At 43.6% G+C, this 25,304-nt stretch overlaps 1 protein-coding gene across 6 annotated transcripts in view; it reads right to left on the reverse strand.

Annotated features, from left to right (window-relative positions):
• Nucleotides 1-19,421, reverse strand: part of LOC118218516 (cilia- and flagella-associated protein 46) — a 50,333-nt gene extending 30,912 nt beyond the window's left edge. For all 6 annotated transcript variants that reach the window (XM_035401225.1, XM_035401221.1, XM_035401226.1 and 3 more), the window contains exons 1-22: nt 19,081-19,421; nt 18,788-18,909; nt 16,634-16,762; nt 15,975-16,039; nt 14,773-14,937; nt 14,272-14,395; nt 13,683-13,777; nt 13,136-13,291; nt 12,012-12,111; nt 11,450-11,548; nt 10,519-10,709; nt 9,828-10,056; nt 7,535-7,655; nt 6,660-6,786; nt 5,857-5,981; nt 5,465-5,523; nt 5,097-5,230; nt 3,430-3,642; nt 3,038-3,248; nt 2,261-2,410; nt 1,835-1,945; nt 1,134-1,315 (exon numbers count right to left, since the gene is read on the reverse strand). In XM_035401225.1, coding sequence (XP_035257116.1) covers nt 1,134-1,315; nt 1,835-1,945; nt 2,261-2,410; nt 3,038-3,248; nt 3,430-3,642; nt 5,097-5,230; nt 5,465-5,523; nt 5,857-5,981; nt 6,660-6,786; nt 7,535-7,655; nt 9,828-10,056; nt 10,519-10,709; nt 11,450-11,548; nt 12,012-12,111; nt 13,136-13,291; nt 13,683-13,777; nt 14,272-14,395; nt 14,773-14,937; nt 15,975-16,039; nt 16,634-16,762; nt 18,788-18,909; nt 19,081-19,129 — 2,957 coding nt within the window. In that variant the 5' untranslated portion in view covers nt 19,130-19,421. The remainder of the gene's footprint in view (nt 1-1,133; nt 1,316-1,834; nt 1,946-2,260; nt 2,411-3,037; nt 3,249-3,429; nt 3,643-5,096; nt 5,231-5,464; nt 5,524-5,856; nt 5,982-6,659; nt 6,787-7,534; nt 7,656-9,827; nt 10,057-10,518; nt 10,710-11,449; nt 11,549-12,011; nt 12,112-13,135; nt 13,292-13,682; nt 13,778-14,271; nt 14,396-14,772; nt 14,938-15,974; nt 16,040-16,633; nt 16,763-18,787; nt 18,910-19,080) is intronic.
• Nucleotides 19,422-25,304: the final 5,883 nt, after the last annotated feature.

The raw sequence follows: 25,304 nt of genomic DNA on the forward strand, positions 1-25,304 counted from the left end.
GCAATATTTTGCAACAATTTCTCTTTTTGGCATAAAACACGTAGTATGAAATAAATGTAATACCGACATAAAACAAAAATGAAGATATAATTAGCATTTGTAGTACAACAAGTAACTCATTACACCTTCCTATATATATTAGTTCATACCCACATAATTGAGCAGACTAATGTATCTTACTGTTGTTAATGTTATAATTAGTTTCATGATCAGCACCGCAGGTGTTTGAGTGGCCTGGGAAAGCTGCAGGACCCTGGACAGCGCCAGCCCCACTCACAGACCCTAACCCAATCAGACCAGCTGATACCAGTGGCCTCATCATTACTAGGCTCTATAAAAGGCATAGGCCTGGCTCATCTTTTGGTTCCTTTTTTTCCTCCCCTTCTTCCCAATGTTTGGTGGATAATTTTGTGATATAAGTTGAGGTAATGAAAGGCAGTTGGTCAAGCATTTTCCCCGAGTTTTCTCTGTTCACCATGAGGCATAGCAATCTATCTCTATGTCTACAAATTATCTCCATCTCCAGCAATGTGAAAATAAACTATATTAGAGACTTTTACATGCATACAAGTCATACAGTAATGAAATGACTTAAGTAGAGCTCACTCCAGTATGATATAAAGTGTAATGCTCCTGAATGGACACCAGAGGGCCTTTCTACTCCATGCTGATGTAAATGGCTGAATGATATAAAACCAGACATTGAATGGCACCATCAGGGCACATAAAAGGCTCTGCACCGCCAGCGCTACATTAGAGAAGTCTCTATGCGTGGCATGCGTGCAGACGTGTCCCGGGCTGTCTCAAGAGGGGAATACCAGAGAAAGTAACAGGAACATGGAGCCGTTCACTGCAAATCTATGCAGAATATGCAGAACCGATGTCACCATTCTCAGAGCTGTACATGTCTGTAATGGACGAGTGTCTAATGATGTCACAGCAGTATCAACAAAGCAAGATTTAAAATGTGAGTCATTATGGTGAGAACAGGATGGGGAGTTACTGTTTTATTTAGTTTTTTTAACTGAAAGCTCGGTGGATTTGTTTTTAAACTGAAAGCTTGGTGGATTTGTTTTTAAACTGGAAGCTCAGTGGAGGCTTTTCTCTCCGGAGAGACGGCGATGGAAACTCACAGAGCAAGCGTCGCGACCTTCACCTTCTTCAAGGCGGGTGCTTCCAGCTGCAGTGCATTCTGGGAGCAAGTCATCACAAGCTCCCCTTCTTGGGCCTGATGGGAAAAATGGGCCAGGTGTGTCCACACCTGCAGCTCCACCAGCGGGTCCGTCCACACGCACTCAGACGCCATTCTCACCAGCTGGGAGAAGACAAGCAGCCCAGAGTAACCTGGAGCCCAGAGGCTCATGGGATTGAATCCCTCATTTTGCTGCCACGCCTGTTCTTTACCCTTCGGGAAACTTTTAACAGGCTCATGGCAGTGATTGGATGTGTTCTCAAATCCCTCACAAGGATTTCAGTAGTACTGAAGCTAGCCTGTGCTGGCATTAAAATTTCAAATATTACAGATGTAGAATTTTTAACCGAACACATGAATTCACAACTGACAACAAAAATTTTCTAACTCCATAGACTTTCCTAGTAGGACTTAGATAACTCATATTTCTGACAGTGTCTTTGAATTTACAAGACTGCAAGACTGTATAGCAGAACAAAACTGAATAATGTATTGTACATTATACATTCCATAAGCTGGACAGTCTCCCTCATCAAACTGACTCATAAGATGCAACATCAAATTGTGAAACTGTGAAACAGTGTAAAGCATGGACAGTCTCTGCATTCTCCTGACACAGGAGCTGAGCTAGTGGAGCCTCACCTCTCCTGCACTGGGAGCAGAGAACTCCATTAATCTGGAGTTGCTGTTACACACCAGCATCTCCACACCCACCAGAACACGCCACAGGGACGAAACCTCTGCAGTCTTACTCTGGAGGAACAAGCAGAGTTACCACACGCGCACATGCATGTACACACATGCACACACACATGCGCACGCATACATGTACACATACACACACGCACACACACACACACACACACACACACATACACGGATGCATGCACGCACGCACACACACACATCTACACACGAGCACACGCATACGCATTCACACACACATATACACATGCACACACACATACCCACATATACATGCACACATGCACATGCATACACGCACACACACCCGCACATGCACACACACATGCATGCACGCACACACACATGCACACCCTTGCGTACCTCTTCCTCGAAGTCCAGTTTCTGCCCTATTTGTTGCTGCAGGAGCTGCTTGGTCCGGACCCAAGTGCCAATTATCTGTTTCCGCGTTGCGATGGACAGCGAGTCAGCCGACACGCTCCCGTTGGTCAGACGCAGGGCGTACTCACACAGCTACGCTCGAGGAGAGAAAACACAAACTGACCCACAACTCAATACCCCAGCTACACGACTAAAAACAAGATTCTGCAGAAAAAAACAAAGCAACGCTTACTTTTTAAACATTTCAATCCCGTGATTTGCTCTGATTCAAGTGGTGGTGTGTTTCTATTAGCGGTATGCTACATCAAACCATTAAAAAAAAAAAACGATTAATTGGTAATTGCCCTTTTGAGACAGCAACTAGTTGACAGTCAGAAATGTGTGTTGTTCACATCTCTAATCAAACCCTCCAAAACAAATCTACTGACTTATTTTGAGGCTGAATAATTAACTTCACAGAACGGCTCAGATTTAACTTAAGGCAGCTGATTGGCAGTCAATGAAGTGGCAAATTGTAACGCTGAGCGGGGGGAGGAGTAACAAATGAAGGTGCAAATTCAACTGCCGCAGCCCTTTAGCTGGGGATACAGAAAGCAGGTTAGCTCGCCAGATGAGATGCAGTTTACCTCTCCGTCCACCAACTCCTCAGGTCTGTTTGTTTCCTGTTGCTGTGTATGTATGTGTGTGTTACATGCTGCACACATGCTACAGACGCTCTCCAGGCCTGACTAGCTGCTCCTGCAGGGCCGTTCCTCTCACCTCCAGCGCCTTCCTCACGTCCGGAGTGGCCTCTGGCTCCAGCGGCTGGCCCTGAAGGCTGCCCGTTTTCTCCGCCCCCTTCCTGGCCCGGCTGGGCGGGGCCCTCTCGCTGTCCTGCCCCTCTGCCCCGGGGCCGCAGGCCGGGGGGATCCAGGGCAGGATCAGACCCTGAGCCACAGCGTTACACAGCAGAACCAGCAGCTGGGCCTGCCTGCACAGGCACATACACACACACACACACACACACACACACACTTAGCACACACATTGTTCAGAATGTCACTTAACCATGCACATACACGTGTACAAAAAAGGGTCACAAATCTTTTATTATTTTTATACTGAGTGCTTCAAAAGACAGAATTGGGCATGGGGAGGGGGAGAAGACCCACCCAGCGTGTCCGGTCTGCTTCATCAGGTCTACCAGCGTCTGAAAGGTGGCCACCAGGTGCCGCTGCCCTCCAGAGGCCAGGACGTGGCTGTTGTAGTTCCACAGGTACACCGCCGCGTTGGAGACGATCCAGGCCTCGCCCAGCTCCGCCCCCAGCTGCGCCGCACGCAGGAAGTTGGAGGTGGCGTATGCTGAGAGACTCTGAACCCAGTCTCTGTGAGAGGGATGCCAAAAAATTTAATTAAGACAGATCAGCGCGGACGATGGTGCTAGAATGAGCCATACTGACCAGTGGATCACTCCACATGCAGAGCTGTAGTCTACTTCAATGAGGAAATTCAACGATGGAGGTAAAACAGAAACCACTACTCTTTCCATAAGTGGTATGGGATCATTAATGACCAAAGTGAAGAAGTGAATTTGGTTTATCGCATCTTATAAAGGTGGCATCTCCTTGAATTCACTTGCTCCAGAAGGAAGACTACTCCCTACTGGCCCATCAACACCACTTCATGCTAGTTTGAGTCACTAAAGTTCACCCATGCTACAAAGCCAAATATTATTTTATTGATACTACAGTGTGGACAAAAGGTGGATTTGCACTGTTACAGAACTTCAGTAAAGTGAAATTCGTATTCTTGCGATTCATGAACATTCATGATCCACAATTGTCCTTTACTTTCAGAATCCTATTTTATCCTGCAAAGGAATGTTGACAGTTCCCTGCCTTATTAATGTATTCAGTTATTGTGATTTTCCACAAATAACTGTCTTTCATGTCTTGCGGGATATTATTAAATGTATATATGCCTGTCAGAGATAATGTGATTTTAAATCTCCTCTGTCATACTGTTACATCAAGCACATTGGAAAGCAGTACCAAGTAAAGCTTAGGCTACAGATGAAATTTCTTGGAGAATGCCAAACACTTATCAGCTTACAGCTGCATTTGACCATGAGGATAAATATTCCCTATCCCATTAACGTCCATTTAAAAAAGGATTTGTTTCCTTTCATACAAGAAAAGTTGAGCAACTGCACAAAACTATAGAACCTTCAAGGGCCAATGTGGACACTGTGTACATATTTTTTAGAAGTCCAGCTTTTTTATAACTAAAATAAACTGAAAAATAAATGCGGAAAAACAATGGAAACCACAGCCATATTCTAGCCACTCCGGAATATTCTGTCTGCTTAATGCTGCCATTACCACAGTATATTAAAATAGTAAGCATAACAAAATGATTACCATGTGATAGGCGTATCAAAGTGACAAAATTGCATTCAAGCAATTGACTGCCTCAAACCTCAACTAGATACTAATTTGCCACTCAATGGCTGTCAGTTCCCTGCGGTATGAAGCAAGCACTCAGAAGAATGAGAAAAGAAAGGAAAAGAAAGCATAAAGGTGTCAGGGAGAGATGGTAAACACAGACAAGTTATGTTACAATTCTGCTTAAGAATGCAAAAACAGAAAAACTACTTGTAATTGAAAACCTGAAATTGCATTTCACTCCATCTTATTTTTGCAATGACACGAAGGTACTGTTGAAACCGCTTTTAATATGAATTGAAGTGGCACTGAAAGTATTGTAAAGTAGAGAATTACAATTGGTTGTCAACATCTTAGCAGCTGAAATGTTGGTGTGACAGAGATTTTGGTGCTACCTGTACGTCGCCCACAGCGGGTCGTCCTCCGGCCGGGTGGAGGCGCCCTCTGCTGGCCGTTTCCCTCGCTGCGGCGGCAGGACGGGTGCGCCGTTGAGCTGCACGCCCTCCAAACGCAGCTTCTGCACTGTGGCCTGGCCGAGGATCAGCAGAGAACAGCTCTGGGCGACATGCTTACCAGCCTCTGTTCCCACAGCCCATTCATTTTTAACCACCGTACACTCTACCATCTGCTTATGTGATCACCAGAATTAAACAGGGAATCAACAGAGTTATGCAGAATAGTCAAAAGAGAAAAAACAGAATCTGGAGCGGAGGAAGTGAGTGGGTGGGGCTGTGAGCAGAGGGAGCGAGTGGGCGGGGCTTACCTCTGCATTGATGAAACGGAGCTCTGCCAGTAAGCGGAGCAGGTCTCTTTCAGCAGCACCTGCAGGGATGGGTAATGCCACTTTAGTGAGGAAGCGCCTGCAGCAACATCAGGGCTGTTTAGCCTGACTAATGAGACCCAGGGGGCAGAGTGTGACAAACGAAGGCAAGGCAAACCTAGGGGGTTTTTCACAGAACTGGATTGAGGGGGTCGGCTAACGGCTAACTCTTTTTCTATTGGGTGAAACCAACCGGTTGAAATTAGATTCGTTTTTCAAGATACTTCTGAAAGTATCGGCTAACCGTTTAATCCTGTTTGGTGAAACAGCTGGCAGATAGGTCTCCAGGATGGACCTGTAGCTCGGCTTCTGCTGGTTTGGAGCTGGAAACTCACCGTTACCGCTCGGTGTTTCCTGGCAGCCGTCGTCATGGAGAACACAGAACCGGCAAGCTGCGCGGCACACGCTCCAGGCCTCCAGCTTCCTGGCCGCCTTCGCTAGCTCCGCCCACAGCCTCACTCTGGTGAGAGACGGTCTGTTTTTACAGGCGTTCTCTACCTGCACATGACACACACTCCCTCCTGTGCCAGAGCGTGAGGCTAAAAACACGCGGGTTAATTTCTGCATACATGTTTACATCACATTAATCATGCATGATTCTTCCGGAGAACCTGTCTCAGTGCATTTTCCTCATCCAGTGAAAACCGAACGCTCTTTTTTTTTAATCCAAGCATCACTTGGTGTTCTACAGCACACCCAAGGGCTGAAAAGTTTTACGCCAACGCTGTACAACAACATCGGAGCACAAATTCAATTAGCGATGCCTTGCTGCTGAGTCACTGGGTCTAGCCTTCAGTCCAAAAAGAATAGAGCGCCAACGCACATCATTTCTGAGTAACTGTGCACTACGCAGCAAGACTTCTGCAAAGTCCTGTTCTATTCAGTCCCAGCGTGCACTGCTCATTGCAGTGCAGTCACAGCAGGCCATGAAAGAATCTGACTGAATATACGGAATGAATAACAAAAATAAAAAAATAAAAAACTGGACACTCATACTGGGGCAGAATCCAGAAAGCATTTTAAGGGCTATTGTTTCAGCAGCGAAGCACCACTAATTTAAACTCAAAGGAGTGAATCACGCAGTGAACAGCGACGGACGGTTTGAAGCGTGAGGCATTCACACGTGCACATGTCGCACCTCTCTGGGCTCGTCTTGCCCCCCTGCCGCTGCAGGTGCCCCTCTGCCCGCTGAACGCAGGCGATGTGGTGCTCAGCCTTTGCAGCCAGCTGGCTGACCACATTCTCTCCACGGTTGCCTGGGGTGACTGCAAAGATTCCGGAATAAGAAAAGTTAGAAGCATTGTGGAAAATAAGTCCATTATACGGCACTGTACTTGCTTAAATAAGAGTGTACACTTCCAAGCAGTCAGCAATCAGCCAGCAATGGTTTGCACACACACACACACACACACACACACATTTCTGCATGCATACAAAGGGAGGACCTATCACCCTTTTCTTGTTCCCCACAAACATGTCATAAATCTGCTGCTTTCTTTCTGAGCGCTCGCTTCACAGGAGTGAAGTTCCTGCTCTAAGTGCAGGAATTATTCCTTTGATTTTGCGGTTCAAAGCGGGGGGAAGCGATCAAAGGCTCGGCTCTGCCAGTGCCAGTGGCTCGGGCTCTGAGGTCGGCAGTGTGATGGAGAGTCAGAGAGAGGCAGTTTCCCTGACGACACCGCGCGCGGTGAGTCAGTACCGCTCATTCCTCTGAGTCATGCCCTCAGACCCAGTTGCCTCGGAGATTTTTGAAGCCCCCCTCCCCCATGACCCCTCCCCAATCTCCATCACCCAAACATGTTTCCCTGGAAACGGCAGGCTTGTGCAGATATGGAGGAAGTTATATGCAGTTATGCAGTTAGGGGTGATGTAGAGTAGTCATCATGTCAGCCATTGCATCAGTGCACCCACGGGCCAGATCTACACAGATAAGTCCCTATTCCCTTTTCACCTGCACTTCCAGGTGCGTTTCTGAGGGGGTCACACACCGCTGCCGGAGTTCACCGGGTTTACCTTTAGGGGCGTTGTCTGCGTCAAGGACCGTCCGAAAGTCGTCGGGGGCCAGAGCCACGCCCGCGTTCACCAGCATCGCCCGCACCTTCCTCCTGGAGTCTCTGGAGCCGGCCGTCCTCGCCTTCACACAGGGGGGTGTCTCTGTTAGCTTTCCATTAGAGGGGTTCTTCACCTGTGAACCTGCGCTGGGGTCCCTCTAAAACACTGACACACGCGCTAAGAATGTAGCGCAGGCCCTATGCTGCTATAAACTGTAGGTAAAAATCTTATGTGGATTAAATTAGTGAATCTGAAATCCCTTCTACACCCCCACCTGAGATTATATCAAGCTGTGCCCAATAGGCTGAGCTGTCATCAATAACAGGAAGTTCTGTTTTCGATAGGCTAAGCTGTGTTCAATAACAGAAAATTCTGTGTAATGAGCTGAGCTATGTTCAATAATAGCAAGTTCTTTTAAATCGGCTGAGCTATGTTCAATAATAGCAAGTTCTGTTTCCAACTGGCTGAGCTGTGTTTAATAACATGAAGTTCTGTTTTCAATTTACTGTGCTGTGTTCAATCATAGGCAGTGCTGTTCTTCATCTGTGAATTATCCCAGAGCTTCGCTCCAACCGTGTGGAAATTGTAAAATTAAAAGTGAACTCTCCAGAACTCTGTCACAGCACACAAAAGTAGAGCAATGGGCTCTTTCATAATGAGCTCCACATCGGTCAGGAAAAAGAACAGCTTGCGGTCACTGTCAGTTGCAGGCGTGGTAATTCGGTTATAACCGCGACTCCGGCTGCGGTGGTGCTGGCATCAGTATGAGTGGTTAAGGTCACAGCTGAGGCTGTGATTCTGGTTGAGTTCAGAGTCAGGATTCCACTATTATTATGCTTGTGTTCACAGACATGTTTAGGATTGTGCTTGTGGTCTGTAAACGTGGTTATGGTTGTGTTCACAGACATGTTTAGGATTGTGCTTGTGGTCTGTAAACGTGGTTATGGTTGTGTTCACAGACATGTTTAGGATTGTGCTTGTGGTCTGTAAGCGTGGTTATGGTTGTGTTTGCAGACATGTTTAGGATTGTGCTTGTGGTCTGTAAGCGTGGTTATGGTTGTGTTTGCAGACATGTTTAGGATTGTGCTTGTGGTCTGTACGTGTGGTTATGGTTGTGTTCACAGACATGTTTAGGATTGTGCTTGTGGTCTGTAAGCGTGGTTATGGTTGTGTTTGCAGACATGTTTAGGATTGTGCTTGTGGTCTGTGCGTGTGGTTATGGTTGTGTTCACAGACATGTTTAGGATTGTGCTTGTGGTCTGTAAACGTGGTTATGGTTGTGTTTGTAGACATGTTTAGGATTGTGCTTGTGGTCTGTAAGCGTGGTTATGGTTGTGTTTGCAGACATGTTTAGGATTGTGCCTGTGGTCTGTACGTGTGGTTATGGTTGTGTTCACAGACATGTTTAGGATTGTGCTTGTGGTCTGTAAGCGTGGTTATGGTTGTGTTTGCAGACATGTTTAGGATTGTGCTTGTGGTCTGTAAGCGTGGTTATGGTTGTGTTTGCAGACATGTTTAGGATTGTGCTTGTGGTCTGTAAGCGTGGTTATGGTTGTGTTTGCAGACATGTTTAGGATTGTGCTTGTGGTCTGTAAGCGTGGTTATGGTTGTGTTTGCAGACATGTTTAGGATTGTGCTTGTGGTCTGTAAGCGTGGTTATGGTTGTGTTTGCAGACATGTTTAGGATTGTGCTTGTGGTCTGTAAGCGTGGTTATGGTTGTGTTTGCAGACATGTTTAGGATTGTGCTTGTGGTCTGTAAGCGTGGTTATGGTTGTGTTTGCAGACATGCTTAGGATTGTGCTTGTGGTCTGTAAGCGTGGTTATGGTTGTGTTTGCAGACATGTTTAGGATTGTGCTTGTGGTCTGTAAGCGTGGTTATGGTTGTGTTCACAGACATGTTTAGGATTGTGCTTGTGGTCTGTAAACGTGGTTATGGTTGTGTTTGTAGACATGTTTAGGATTGTTCTTGTGGTCTGTAAGCGTGGTTATGGTTGTGTTTGCAGACATGTTTAGGATTGTGCTTGTGGTCTGTAAGCGTGGTTATGGTTGTGTTTGCAGACATGTTTAGGATTGTGCTTGTGGCCTGTAAGCGTGGTTATGGTTGTGTTTGCAGACATGTTTAGGATTGTGCTTGTGGTCTGTAAGCGTGGTTATGGTTGTGTTTGCAGACATGTTTAGGATTGTGCTTGTGGCCTGTAAGCGTGGTCACGGTTGTGCCCGTGTTTCCCTCCCCGGTCGTGGTTTGCGGCAGACCTGCTGGATGAGCAGCGCGGCGCGGTCCTCGCTGCGTTCGGGCGTGTCGTACAGCAGGGCGCGCAGCCGCAGGGCGTGCAGGGCGGCGGTCAGTCGCTCCCGGCGCTCCCCGCTCGCGTCCAGACGCAGCGCCTTCTGCACGTGCTCCACGGCGGACTCCACGCAGCCCTCCTCCGCCTCCATCACACCGACCTCGCTGTGCACCTGGCACCTCAGGTCCAGCAGTGTACTGCACAAACACGGACGTGCAGTAATGCACACACACTACACTAAGCAAACACGCACACAGTCAGACTGTGCACTAGGCCTGGCAATTCTAAAATTATTCAAGTGCGTCAAAAATCGGTTTTATTCAAATGGAACAAATTTGTATTTCACAGAGTAAACAAACTGACATATTCAATTTGTGCTAACACATCCCACACCCTTCTCACTTAATAGCATTGCCGAGATAAATGTATTCCACTGTAGTACCTATTTGCTTCCAAATTACAATCATACACATACACCACACAAACTTGCATGAACATGCATGCACACACATACACATTTCATACAGATTTCATGTACATTTCATAGGCCAATCCCTCTGCAGTACTGGCCATGTTGGGTATTCAAAGCTTGCTGTGCTCTGGCACGAAATCAGCCAGTAAAGTGTTACTGTACATAAAGAACGGAGGACCTGGGTCACCTGTTTGAGTCTTCCAGCACCTGGGCCAATCGCAGCAGCGGCTTCCTGATGCTCCGCCTCAGATTGTGCTGGAGGAGGGGCAGACAGGCGTTCCACAGCGTGGCACACACCCCCTGCACAGTGCCAGCCCCGCCCGCCCGCAGCGCATTCTGCAGCAGCTGGTCCAACCTCCACACCAGCTTCTGCTGGGCCTGAACACACATATACCAACATAAACAACCATTACACCCCCCCTAACAGACTGACCTGAACACACATACAGCAGCATATACCAGCATTACAACTTCTGTAAAAGCCTGACCAGCCCTGAGGACACATATACCAGCATATACTACCATTACACCTCCTGTAACAGTCTGCCCTGAGAACACATATACCAGCATATACCACTATTCCACCTCCCATAAAAACCTGGTCTGAACACACATATACCAATATATACTGCTATTACACCTTCCATAACAGTCTGACCTGAACACACATACAGCATACCAGCATATACCACTATTCCACCTCCCATAAAAACCTGGCCTGAACACACATACGCATACCACATGTATACCTTCAACATACTGCAGCACACATACAGTACAGAACCACTGCACCTTCGAAATTCACTGTAGCTCACTTCAAACGCACAAACAGTAGAACATCATCACAACTTCCACCCCAACTTCTACTGGAGAGTCAATACGGTCCAACAAAGAATATAATTGCATTCAATCACAGACACCGTGTCCTGTGACTGGATTATGGATTAAGCTTTCCAGCCTCCGGAATTTAGAGTTTCCAGTTCCCTCCTGATTCATTACAGTGGCATTTGTCTGTATTTGATAAATGGCCTAAATGCTGGAAATCGATGGAGGCTGTGGTAAATACTGGTGTGAGCGTTGCTCTGGGTAAGGTTTGATTAAAGTGCTGTCGCGGGCACCTCCACGTCGCTCCTCTTGTACTCCTCGAGTCTCGGCCCTCGTTTGTGGAGCTCCAGTTCGCACTTCAGACACTCCACGGCAATGAGGAGCCCCACATCCTGATGAGAGCAAACAGAGAGCCAGTTCTTTCAGTGGAAAGGAAATGCCAAACACAGAACAAAGGATTCTCCATACTGAGTATGCAAGAGGTTATCAGACGCTATTCACTCAAAACTATTTAATGCTTAACCACTCTTAAAAATAAAATGAAATGTATTGCTGTAATTACAGATTACTGATTGGTTTGTCCATCTCGATGCAATGTTCTTAAACTCCTCACCATGCATTTCTCTGTTTTCACTGACATTAGCTATTGCCTGTACACACAATTAACTAACTGCTGCATGTAATGAATGTCAATATCTCTGGAACAAAGCCGGTAAGAAATAAGACTATAAACTCCTGATTGGATGCTAATCCACACCGTCTGCCCACGCACACTTGGACGTGTTTGAGGCCCATGCAGACTCATGTGGAGTGCTCTATGGGGACAGGCAGTGTGACTGACGAGCCGTTTCTTACAGAGAGTCCAGCCCGCTTCAGCTCTCCCAAGCAGTCCGACGTCATCTGCGGGACGCCTAACTGCAAGGCCAGGTGGCCCAGCTCCAAAAGAAAGGAAGCTCTAAAAACGAAAAAAGAAAAGTCACCACGCAGCACAGGATGTGACACGGGGGGAAATCTATGACATCAACAGGAGACTTTCCACACTGCTAACACTAGCGCGGATAAATCGCTGGCCCGGATGCACAGGACAGATTTTTTTATTCCTGACTACCAAACTATTTTTGTCACAACATGCTATGAGCCAGTAATAGTTTCTCCCAAATCTGGAATTCCCAAATGTTATTACGAGAGCGTCCCGTCGTAGCAATGTTCTCCATAAATTTGGGAGGGGGGCACAGTAGCATGTACAGGAGCCTGATCGACTAGAGAATTCATTACTCTACAGAGCTAATGGGATGAGCTGAACCCTGCCTCTCCCAGAACGTATGCATGGTCCTCCAGGGCCACCAGCCACAGCTGAAGCAATCAGGATCCCAACACAATCACATTCTGATCATTGGAGCTTTCACGCATTTGTTTTGCTCTGAGACCATGGGAATGCACTGTGGAAATAAGCACAACCAGGTCGCCATTGTGGGTACAATCTGGCAACCTTCCAATGAAGTCAAAAGGGCTGAGCCAGGGGAAATACACATGTGTTAGGGGAAATACACATGCTGTCTGTTTATCACTGTGTAATGCATGAAGAAGCCTACCTTGGTCAAAGTTCCTTGCTGCAAACCAGGCAGAGAGCAATTTGCTATAACCCTGTAATGTTTAATTTGCTGGTGGTCTGTTTGGGGCACTCAATACCATTCCTAGCATCACATAATAGTAAGCAGACAGTATGTTTCAGCTTAATCTGGCTGCTGCTGGCCTCATTTTGAATGGGCCACACCTGTCTCCATTTGCATCGCGTCTGACATCCACCACTTTGACTATACTGATGAAGAGGATGGATGCATGTGGGTGACGACGAGGAGGGGTGTGGGTGATGAAGCAAAGACATCCAGGTGACCAAGAGAACAAACACAGATGATGAACAGGATGGATACAGGTGAGGAAGAGGACTGATGTGAGCAGAGGTGAGGAAGAGTATGGACCTCTCTCCAGGCATGATGGACGGGTTGCTCTCCGCCAGGCCTGTGTTCGAACTCTGGGCTGCCCCAGGGGGCCGGGCAGCAGTGGGGTTTGTCAGAAGCAGAAAGATCTCTTTCAAATTCGCTCCGTCGTCTCTTCTGCCTGCCCCACCCACCTGACTGGGGTAAACATAAGGAACAGGAGTACAGCTCTGTGTTCAGTGCATTATGTCTGTCATAACATCTTTTCACAGCAACATCAGGCAACATGAAAAACACTGCATGTCACATTTACAAACATTTAACATCCTACCAGCTCAAGTATATGTTAAAAAAAATTAACTGAGGCTAAGTTCAATGCAAAATGAATGGCAGAATGTTCCAGATCAGTGAGGAACAAACTTCACTTTTAAGGAGATGCACTGTGAAACCTTACATGTTTGGGCCACCTTTTCCTGACAGTGGATCACCTTTACATAAGACATGTGCACAGTCAGTCACTGTTAAATGTTGGTAATGTCATCCTAAATGTTAATGAAAGTGTCTTATGTGTACATAATGAATCACCTACTGTTTCAGCTTTTGCATTTTGTAAATCACAGATAAGGTCAAGGTCTCCTCGACTTTCTTGGGACTTTTGGAGAGATCCAGGAGCTTGTGCTGCACCTGTGAACAATGGTCTTAATTAGAAAGATATATGTACGCCGGTGCATCTGAGTGTGTGTGTTAGCAGGCAGTGCTGTGGCCCTGGAAGGCCAGAGGAAGGCAGTCCTGCCTCTGGACTATTAATAATGCCAGTGCCCAGGACCATGACAGGGATGCCATGTTACTGGAGACAGTACACTCACAGGACAGCCTTAAAAGCACAGTCCTGACTCACTGGGGTCATTAAAGATCCCGCAGTCTTTACCGTCCAGGACCGGGGGTTCCATTTGCTCTTTCAAATCATTCCTCTGTTCATCTGGCCAAACAACACTCTCCTTCCCCACTTCTGGGATGCAAAGAGAGCTCTGTGGAAAAATGGCTCCTTTCCATCGTGAAAGAAGCCAGTCACAACTTCCTGCGCTAGTTCTTTGAGTGCTAGCTACATAAGCCCAATTCATGACTTTTATTTTTTGTACCTGTGAGGAGAATATTTGAGGATGCAGGCGAGGCTTTACCTGTAAGGAGAATATCCGTGGATACAGGTCAGGTGTGTGCGCTCCTATAAAATCTGCTGTGACTTTTCCCAAACTAGCAGCTTCTTTCAATTTTCCAGCTTCCACAAGACATTCTATCAAGAGCCTGCAAATAAAAGAGAGGTCGTTGCGCACCCTGGAAACCTGAACTCCATATGACATCGCTACAATAATCTGCTAAACCAGCACTGATCTCTGTTGATAAAAGAAAGCTCAAATAAGACCTGATATGCAGTGAATTTTAATGCAAAGAAGAGAACGCACATCCCACCATTCTTGTAGCTTTTTCTCCTACTCCTGAGCTTCAATTTTTTATTTATTCATGATTGCACACACACACACACACACACACACACGCACACGCACACACAAAGACGCAGTTCTGAAATTGCATATGCCGCCAGAACACGTTCCGAATCCTTGCAACTGTTGGCACACATTGCTCTAAGCACCAACGAACTCATCAACACGTCAGCCACTCACAGCATAAGCTCCGCCCTCCAGCGATAGTCAGCCTCTCCAACTTCCTCCAAGGCCCTCAGCACCTGCGTCAGAGAGGCCTGGAGACGCTGGCGGGAGCCGGGCCTGAGGAACGGCCGGACGGTTTGGAGGTAGAGCACAGAGGCATTGAACACTAAGAAGTGATATCTGCATGGATAAAAACCAGGGAAGAGAGGAGAATTAAAAAGGCAGATGAATTATTCACAGTGTTATGCACACACAGGGGAAGTGCAGGCCTATCTGCCTTGTACAACTTCATTTAGGGCACGCACCGGCCACTGATTCAAATACCAGTGAATTGCAAATGAACGTACAGTAAACCTGTTTCAGTGAGTCACCAAAGATCAGATCATGGTTTAATCTCTTCTACTGAAAGAGAGCTATTATTGGACTATGGGTGCAACAGGGAACGGATCAGCGCAAGTGGGGTAAACAGCCTATTTGAGAGTTGCTAATTTAGCCCCCCAGGAATGCCCCCCTCCTTCCCCCACATTATCACAGACTAGATAAAAACAGCATTCCCTTTGGTGCTCGCTGGGAAATCTGCGGAGGAGATGAAACAGCATGGGGTAATCACCACTGTTCTTCTGACAGATAAGGAGTTAATCAGACCAGCTTAACTTGAGTCCTAACTTTGGCCTGTTTTCGTCCTACTTCATTATGTATGGAGCTCCAAAAGCGTTCATATCTGTAAATCAGAATCTGTTCACTTGTAAAAATGTTTTGTGCTTGTGAAAAATAATGTAACTCTTTGTGCTTATAACATCCATTTGCACGTCCAAACACTGGGACTATTTATTACTGAATGCCCAATATAGGAAGTTTTAATCCAAATGCAGTCCTGCTACACCCCAAGCAAAGTAAATATCATATTTACGATTTCATTTCTATTTGACTAAAGACCGCATTAAGAATGAATACACTGCAGAATCAGGCTAATTAGGAAGAGAACAGCTCTTCTATTCAATTTCCACTTCACTTCACCACAAACTGACATTATACCGTTTTGTGTTTCACAGTAAGCAATAAATATTCTAAAATAAATAATTCATATTTTTCTGTCAAACAAAATTCTTATAAACAAAGCTCACTTTGGTTAAGAGGAAACATGTGAGAAATGAGAGATGCTGAGCAAGAAAAGATCTGAGGACGAAAGAAATCGTTTTTCCCCTCTGCTAACATACCTGGGCTGCTCTTTTGAAATCTCAATAGCCTTCAGAAAATGCATCACTGCCTTTTCCACGTCATCCTGAAGGTAAAATAATGAGCCAGAGAAATTAATGAGAGGCAGCAGTGTGAATGGTAACTGCATTACCTTGCAGACAGGCACAGAAATAATGATCACACAAGAGAATAGTAATATTGTTCAAAGTAAAGTACATCTTTGAAAAGAATCAAGGGGAAATTGAAAGGAGGGTGAACGCCGCTAAATGAAATGGAAGCTTCGATCGACATCTTCTTTAGAAGTGTCAAACTGACATTGTTTTGGGAGGTCAAATTAAGATTCTTTGGGGATTTCACACAAGCTCTTATGCAATTACCTTGACCTGATAAAGTGGGTTTCCCCACAGATTAATAAATCACCTACCTCCATGCACCCCCTCCCATTCTTCTCCTGTCCCATTCTCCACCTGTCTACATTTTGCTTTTCTTTTTCTCTGTTGCTTTTGTCCTGATCGCAGATTCCATGCCCAAGTTCAAAGGCGAATGTTTCAAAAGCTACGTGTGTTCACTCAATAGTAAAACCCCTTGGCGCATATCTTTTGTGCTGAATTGATCAGAGAAAGCAGAGCAGCAGGCTGAGGACCTGTGCTGTGGCTCGTTGAGCTGGCCGCGCCCTTACCATGCTTTCCAAAGTCTGGGCACAGAGCTGGCCCTGGCACAGGTACGCGCGGCACAGGAACTGATTGGCCGGAGGTTTCCCTTTAAAGTACATCATTAGGCAGGTTTCGCTGATCTCAGTCAGCCCCAGCTGAAAGAGAAAGCATCAGAACTCAGGCCTTGCTTTTCAGCCTGCTGTGAAATCAGTGTACACAATCTTCACTTAGGGTTTCATGTATAATTCAGCATGTTGAGTAATTACTAAGTATTCAAACTTAAAATAAATACACCCAGCCTCCTCCCACACCAACTCCATTCCCTGAGGATCCTTACACAAAGAAGGCTCGATATGCTTGTTAATTGTAAACATGCATCTATCTGGCTATTTGTGAATCGAAGCATAACTACAGAATATGTTATACCGCATTACATTTTGATAAGACGTAGTATAAATGATTAGACAAACTGGGTTCTGGAACTCAAGGGTTTGGGTTTGAGTCACAGCTAGGGTGCTGTCATTGTACACTTGAACAAAGGTACTTAACCTGAATTGCATCAGTAAAATATCCAGCGGTATAAATGTATTTTATGTAAAAAAGCAACCTGTGTTGATTTGGATAAGAGTGCCTGCTAAACGTTGAAATGGAATGGTTTTATGCTACCTGTCTGTTTCTAATAAATCAGCTACTGTGCGTACAGCAGAAATGTGGTCTGATTAACTATTAGCACTGCTTTACTCCATAAATTTGCCCTGTAGGTCAGTCTGTTCCTTAAAACATCAAAATAATGTTATTTATGATGCTCATGACCCACATTCTCTGTGGGCTGTTGGAAACCATGATGATATTTATTCACAGTGACTCACAACATGCCCCCACTCCCTCCACACTTATCATATCATGTTCAACTTCTTATAAACAAGTCATTTGAACACACACACGCACACACACAGAGGTTCAATGGGTTCTTATGTACAAAAACTTTGTAAACTGATGATTTAGTTTAAAAAAAAAGTTCAATAGGTTCAAGCCATAACTATAATGCCCGCATTACCTCGACAGCAGGGTGTTGAAAATATGACATATGAACAATAGCTAATAAATATGGACACAAATATAACATCCGTGTTCACATATACAAATAATCAGTTTTAAAATATTGATTTAAAAAAGGATGCAACTTGTTATCTAGCCTATAGCCCACACAAGGACATTAGGATGGGTTTACAGTTCTCATTTAAAAAATGCTGTAAACTACTGAATTTAAATAGTCTTTATTAAAAATGCGACCTGGCCTTTGGTGAGCTTACATTTCTTTTCCATTCACAGTGCATTTGTCAGCTTACTCGTCCACTTTAATGGAAAGTACGCTTTCAGCATGTCAACATGTCTTGTTGGAGATTACCATGGTGGTTTCCATATAAGCACACCTTCACAAATATCATAGCAGCTGATATATTCAAAATGTTATCCTCATCACACTTCGGATATATGCGGCTGATTAGGCAGGCGGCACATGCTCTCCGGATGATCCCGTTTTCATCGCGGCCTACGCGCACCTCCTGCCTGGCGACATCTGTCTCATGGGGGAATTAGACGGCACATTTATCGACTGCGCGGAACTCAATTCCGGGAAGGCCCATGCGTGTCGGAGCAACGCTGTAGGATACAACTTCATCCTGCGTTTCTGAAGCTTCTTAAACCGCTCCTTATAACCAGGACTTCTATGAATCCTTCACGACAATAATGCTTGCTTTGTAATTCCAGCATCAGGCATAGGCATGTGCATAGGAAAGTCACAGTAAATTCCGAATTGCATTTAAATAAATCAACTTTAAGCTAGTCATGTTTGTGCTAGTATGTGGCGTTATATAGAGTTAGGAAATTATTTAACAGATAATTCTGGTGCAAGTTTGAAAGTCTGAAGTTACAATGCAACTCCATATTCACATGTAGGCTACCTACTGTAGCCTATATCAAAAGGCTAACGTGTTTTTCACAGTCTAAACCTCAATAGCTGTATCATTTTTGTATTGATCTATATACAGATTCATTCACGCAATTACTTGTGTAAGGGTATCCACTAAATGGGTCGAGGGCGCACTGAGGAGATAAATAAGATAGCAAACGGGTGTAATAAAAGCAGATTGTGAAAGGACTTTTCATGGCAGTTTTACCTGAAAGGCTTGTTCGGCGCAAATGACGTACAGTTCAGGACAAAAACACCTGCCACCTGATAATGCTTTTTCTTTGGTTCCTTCATTGATCAAATCATACGCTTTCTTCAAAGCCTCAGCATCTAAAAGAGAACATATTAGCGTTCATACACATAGTCTAATATAAATAAGATGTTCTGTCATTCTTTCGTAAAGTTTGGTAATTGACTCAAATCAATGGACATGTATGAAATGCGGATTAAGCTAAATTACATTCAGAACTGTATAGCCAACGTCGTTTGTTTAACGATTACCTTTCTGTGTCTCGGCTTTGGTCAAAAATTGCCGAATCTGAAGGTCCATGATGTTTCAAAGTTCAAAGCTAACGGTAGCATTAATTAGGGAACATCATCAGCATGTATCTTTTAGTGATAACTCAAATATGAACTAGACTAAATTAGATTGCTACCTTCTCGACTTGTTCATTTACAGTTGACGTGATTCAATCACTAAATTTTTGGGTATGAGATAGAGTCCGGACCAACTGACCGATTGTATAACTAAAGTACAATTAAATTTTATTTATTTCATTAATATTAGTTACATGTGGCTAGCTAGCGTTAGACTAGACCACTGAACACGTCTTTTTGTTAGGTTTACATTGTATCCTAGCAACAAGTACAACCATACGGTAAGCGTAGAGGGACAAACACAACATTCTAACCAGGAACACATGCGCATTCATTTGCATTGTATTATATTATGACGCTGTAATCAACGGCTATTGTTTACATTGTTCTGCTCTAATTGTGTGGGTGTTTAGAAGTTAGTTTAGAATGTTGCATATATACTATGTGTTGATGGTGTTAGCTTTTTAAAAATGATATGTTTGCAGACACCCTTATCTAGAGCAACTTTCATAATTCATGTTTGACATTTAATTAATTCATAAAGTTGGATATTTTCTGTTTACTGACTTCAGGGAACAAGTATCACAGCTGCTTTAGAAATACAAGAGGGATTCCAAAACGTGTTTCTGGCGCTTTGTTGTGTTGTTTGTTACTTGGTTGCTGCGGGGACTGCTGGGGAGGAGCCGACTACTCTTTGGCGACGATGCGACAATTAAGTGTTATTTCTAAACAACTAACTACTGTTTCCTGTTTGTCCTGTGAAGCCATTTCACCCTGAATCCCCGAATCCATTAGAAGCTCTGGTTTGGTCGGCTTTGTGATGAAGCTGAATGAGACACCCAGGACAATACCTAAACTGAGCTAAATCTCAATAATGTTGACAATGTTATACTATGGTATGGCATGGCATATGTCCTATGGCAAAAATCCATATTTAATATTAAATATTATTAATATTTAATTCCTGTCAGAAAGGGCTTAATTGATTAATTAATTAATGTATTTACCACCAAAATACTTTCAGTTAATTTTCAAAAAATATAATCACGCCATTCCTTGGAAAATAATATTTAATTCAAACCATATAAGGTACATTTCAATCAGTGAAATTTCCTCAAACCATTCCTATAGTATAGCACAGTAATGTCACTTTCATTCACATTGAAGTGTAACATTCTTCTGTTAAATTTACATGAAAATATTTGTGTAAGGTAATTTTCACACTGACAGTCCTTATCTGGTGCAATTAAAACAGCTGCCTATCTAAATCATAAACTAAATGGTTAATTACTTCTGTAGGCACAAGACATAATTGCATTGGCAACCTATGATAAACTAGACTCAACTACTCTATTATTTTCATTCCATTTTTTCATTCAAAATAAGTTTTAAGCATAATCTAAATGTTGTTCTAAATCATAAACAACACAAATAATAAATACTAAATTCCTGGAGGGTTTGAACATACGTAACTAGCACACATTAAGGCAGAGACGCATCAGGGAAACAAAAGTTCTTCCAAATGTTACCTTTCCTTTCTCAAAGGGCTCATACTGAGGTGTGAGGCCAGGAAGGGTGTGTGGGCATTCAGCCCCCTAATGTTCCTGAGCCATGGAAGCGCTGCAGGACCTTGGGCAGTGCCACGCCCAGGCAGTGTAGCAGCTGTAGCTCATCCCTAATCATGCCAGCTGTTGCCCATTACCTGGATCGGGGCAACTATAAAAGTTCTTGTTTCTAGCACTTAAAAAGAAACGACGTTGCCATGTGGTTGCTGTAAGGGCTTTGGTTTGTGGTGCTGTAGATTGTTTGTTTGGCCTTTTGGAGCAGTGTACTTTTTGTTCCTTCTTACATAACATTCATCTTGTTTTTTAGTGGAGTGTTTTTGTTTAAATACCCACAAGGTAACGAAAGGCGTTTAGCCAAGCATTTTTCCTGAATTTGTTTTGTCTGTTCATCAAATGTCACAGTGACCACCTCCACACTGTGCCACAGGGGGTAACTCACTCATATCCCAACCAAACCCTAACCCTTTTCGTCATACTGAAAATGTTTTGACCGTCAGGAGACCTGAATGTGGACTGAGCAGATTGCCTTTATTCCAGTCACCCAATATTGCTGCTTGCATTTAACCAGTTATGCCGTTTAAAAAAGAAAAGTTTTATTTATTTATTTAAATCAGAACGTGCTGTGCTTCAAACAGTGAAATGTGCATGACTATCTCTCAGTTCCCTATGATCAGGTCCCACTAAATTTTTATTTATTTATAAATTACCCTCCCTGTTCAGGGCTCAGACAGCATGAGCAGTGCCTTTAATGTGATGCCCTGCCCTCTCTCTTGTTCCAGTTTAAAATTAATATTGTCAATTTTAGCTTTGGGTCTCCACCCCAAAGCATCATTTTCCTTTAGCAAATGTACTGTTTCTGCTGCTCAAAGGGATTTCTATCCTCATTTTCCCATGTCCTCAAACTGCTGCCTAATTGGCCGATTTACACTTGTTGAATGGAGAGGTTGTGGTAGATCAGTGTGGTCTTATAATGTGCCTTAGAATCAGTGTTTATAATGCAAATCGATATCCACATGACATCTACATGGTTTTGCATAATGACCAATTATGTCATTGTCACAGAGCCTTGTCCTTGACGCACGCATGCACACACGCACACACACACACACATCAGTGCAGGAATACTCACTGAAACTTAGAACTTCTAAAGAATAATTTATACACTTTTCTATTCTTTCTGCCCACTCTCTCTGGTGATGATTTTGCCAAAAATGACAAAATCATATGCACACAATAAAATAGCTTCTCTTAATATGAGATGAAGGGCTGGGAGTCTAAATCTGAAGCAGCTGGTCATCAGGGGTTAAGAAATCCAGAGCTTTTGAGCATGATAGATATTAATATACCCTTTAAAATGAAAACATCCATCTGCTTAGACAAATGCAAATGTGCATTTGTGTGCACCTTGCACTGTACATTATAATATTAAAAAGTAATCCATGAACCATTTTCACAGGTGCTTCTGCAAAACCCATTTCGCTTCATGGGCCATCAGATGGAACAGTGCGGAGAGCCTGCACAGATGACCAGACCTGAGATATGGGTCTGGGTTCAAGAATGAATAATGGTTTCATTATTTCAATAGCCTCATCGCTAACTTTCTGTCACATGCTCTAAAATGCCCTGCTCTGAAAAGGGAATATGTCCTTCCTGCAACAAAGCTGTTCATTCGCTGCAACTGAAGACATCCTGTTTTGCCCAATCACAAGATACATTTTTCATTCAGTGCAATGTAATTCTGTGTTTCCTTCCTTTATTATTCCTTCCTTTATTCCTTTATTACATGTTAGTAGCCTCATTTCTTTATGTGGGCTTCAGTATATTTTTGCCCAGAGGGCATTTTTCTTGTCAGATTTTACATGATAGGCCCACTGCACTTTGACATTTCTCAAGGCTGTTTGCATTCTCTCTACCGTTTGTCAAATTCAGATTACGCTAATGCATACCCTGCTCTGTGTTATGCGACCAATGTATAATCCTCCAAACCAGTTTCAGGCACGCACATTAATAGCATGTTCAATTGTGCCCACATCGTTTCTGTTGCATGGGTAACTCTCTTCACTTCCTTGTGTCAATGTCCTAATTTGCAGCCAGGATTTAAGGATTTAAATCATTTACAATACACTATTTAAACACTCTCTTCACTCGATAGGCACTTGAAACTGAGTGACTGGGCTTGAACGGATTGGTGTGGAAAATGAGGTTCTGTGGACATTCTACAGATCATGTAGAAAATGAGCTGTGTCTCAAGTTAGGCTCTTGTGCAATGAAGTACTGAATGTCAGCAATGGACGGTCACAATAAAGGTAAAATTACACATGGGGAGTCTAAGAGTGAAACAAACTTCACTCTTTCCATCCGTCCAAAATATCTTCTCTTTATTTTTTTCTTATAAAGGAAATACTGTAACAATTTATAATCAATTGAATTCTACTTATTATTGTAATAAGTAGAATTCAACAATGTAGTGTGGTGTAAATAATAAAAAACAACCTTTTGGACACTTTTGTAAAATAAGCTCCAGAAAAACGTTTATTTAGAAACCTGTGATGCTTGTAATCAATACTGTTTTGTAAACCTAGAAATAACTGTTCACAAAGAATGTGCCCTTTTTGTAATTGTGTTGACTTTTTTCACTGTGCAGTGAGTATTTTTCCGATGGTTTTGTGGAACCTGACACTAAAATTATTGGATATTGGTATTTAATAGCCTTCAGAGGCATCAGATCTGACCCCAGTGGAACATTTATGGGAGATTGTGGAACGATGGTGGAAACAACATTTTCATCTTGAATTTATTGACTGTCATGGAAAGCAATGTGTAATATTCATCCTGCAAAAATCCCATTGCTGGTAGACTATGCTATTGTGTAGGCTACACTGGTCACATGTGGTAACCTCTCTATTAACCCCTGTGTTCAGTTTGGGCCTAATTGTCCCACTTTAAACTTTGTGTTTAAAGTTGGTCAAGACAAATGATACTTTTGAGAGATGTATTTCATAACCAGTGACTAAACTAGTGTGTTTTTTGTGTTGTGTTTCTATTTGTTGTTAATTTTTTATTTTCTTAATGTTTTTTTTCTACATAGTTTCTTTGAATATAATCAAAGATTAAAAATAATTTAGAATGTCAGTACTCTACTGCATGAAATCCTTTTTCTTTAAAAGTTTTTCACAGGTAAACATGATTTTTGCCAGGCCACCGAACAGGCATAGTGTATAACAACATATCCTGGAATTCTTGGCTTTAGCGCCAGACGTGACATTAGGCCATGCACTATTCCTGCACTGATACAGGAGTACTGACCTCAGGAGTGTTCATTCCACTTTTGTTTTCCTGAAGTCTTTCCAGCTTTGTGCTCCTGTCTCTGCTAGCCTTGTCCCCCCTGGTGAGCCCTGCTGTCGGGCAGAAGGCTCTGTCTGTTAAGGACATGTGGGGATCAGGAGCAGTGTGGGGCATTGGGAGCGGTGTGGGAGATCAGGAGCACAAATTCACATGAAACAGTCAACATGCCACATTGCTGTTAAGACATTAGACAGTTAGGGCATACAGCTTTAAAAAGGATCACATGAATGCTTGCTCAGAACAGAGTGCTTAATAATAAAAGCCACATCCCAAATGACAATACAGACGGGGTGATGGGAGTGGCCTCTTAAACCTTTCCCATCACAAAAGCAGCTCAGTTTGACTGATGCATTCGCAGTGGGACTGCGTGTTCCATCACAGATGACAAGAGGCGCAGTCACACTGCGAGAACCCTAAAAAAGCTCCACTGAAAGAACGTAATGATGAATAAATTACAGCTGGTTGAATGTTTGCAGACAATTGAGGTCACCTGAGCATGGTTCCTCTGGTATTACCATCTGCAGCGAGCTGAACAGGAAGGGACCTGCCAGACTGCAGCTCCTACTTTGGAGAGTTGGGCTTTTCTTTAGACGCGTTTGTCTGACAGCTGTCCCTGGTCACCGTCTTGCGGCTACCGATGCGGTGTTTCTCTTTGTATGTTTGTTTGTTTTGCTCTCAGATGAAGAGAGAAATGAAGCCAGCTGCCTTCATTTCAGCTGAATAATGCCGTCGCCACGGGAGACATGCGGCAGCGTTAACTCTTCAGCACATTGCGGTGAGCCGCCTTGCTTGCAAACTATGAAATTAGCTCAGCTGTGACCTAAAAATACAACCTCATGCCATAGGAACAGTGTTATGAAACCTTGACCCTACCCACCATTTAGAGAGTGATCATTATTTGTGAAGATATTTTTGCAGTTCTTATATTTTCTACTGGATATACTGAATAAAACCTGACCCTGATTAATAATAACTATGAAAATTAAGATTAGAATGCCACACTGGTAATAATAATAATAATAAGATGAAGCAGAAGAAGAAGAAAAAACATTGCCATCATTCTCATCATCATCTAAGGCTGTCAAACTGAAAATAGACACAGATTACAAACAGATTCACAATAATTTAATATGCTTTTCAAATCCAGACATATGAATAGCTTAGTAATAATAAAAATAATGACTTGTAGATAAATAACACATTTATTGTCAGTGCCTG

This window comes from Anguilla anguilla, chromosome 18 (genome assembly GCF_013347855.1).
Source record: "Anguilla anguilla isolate fAngAng1 chromosome 18, fAngAng1.pri, whole genome shotgun sequence".
In the NCBI taxonomy this organism is placed as follows: Eukaryota; Metazoa; Chordata; class Actinopteri; order Anguilliformes; family Anguillidae; genus Anguilla; species Anguilla anguilla.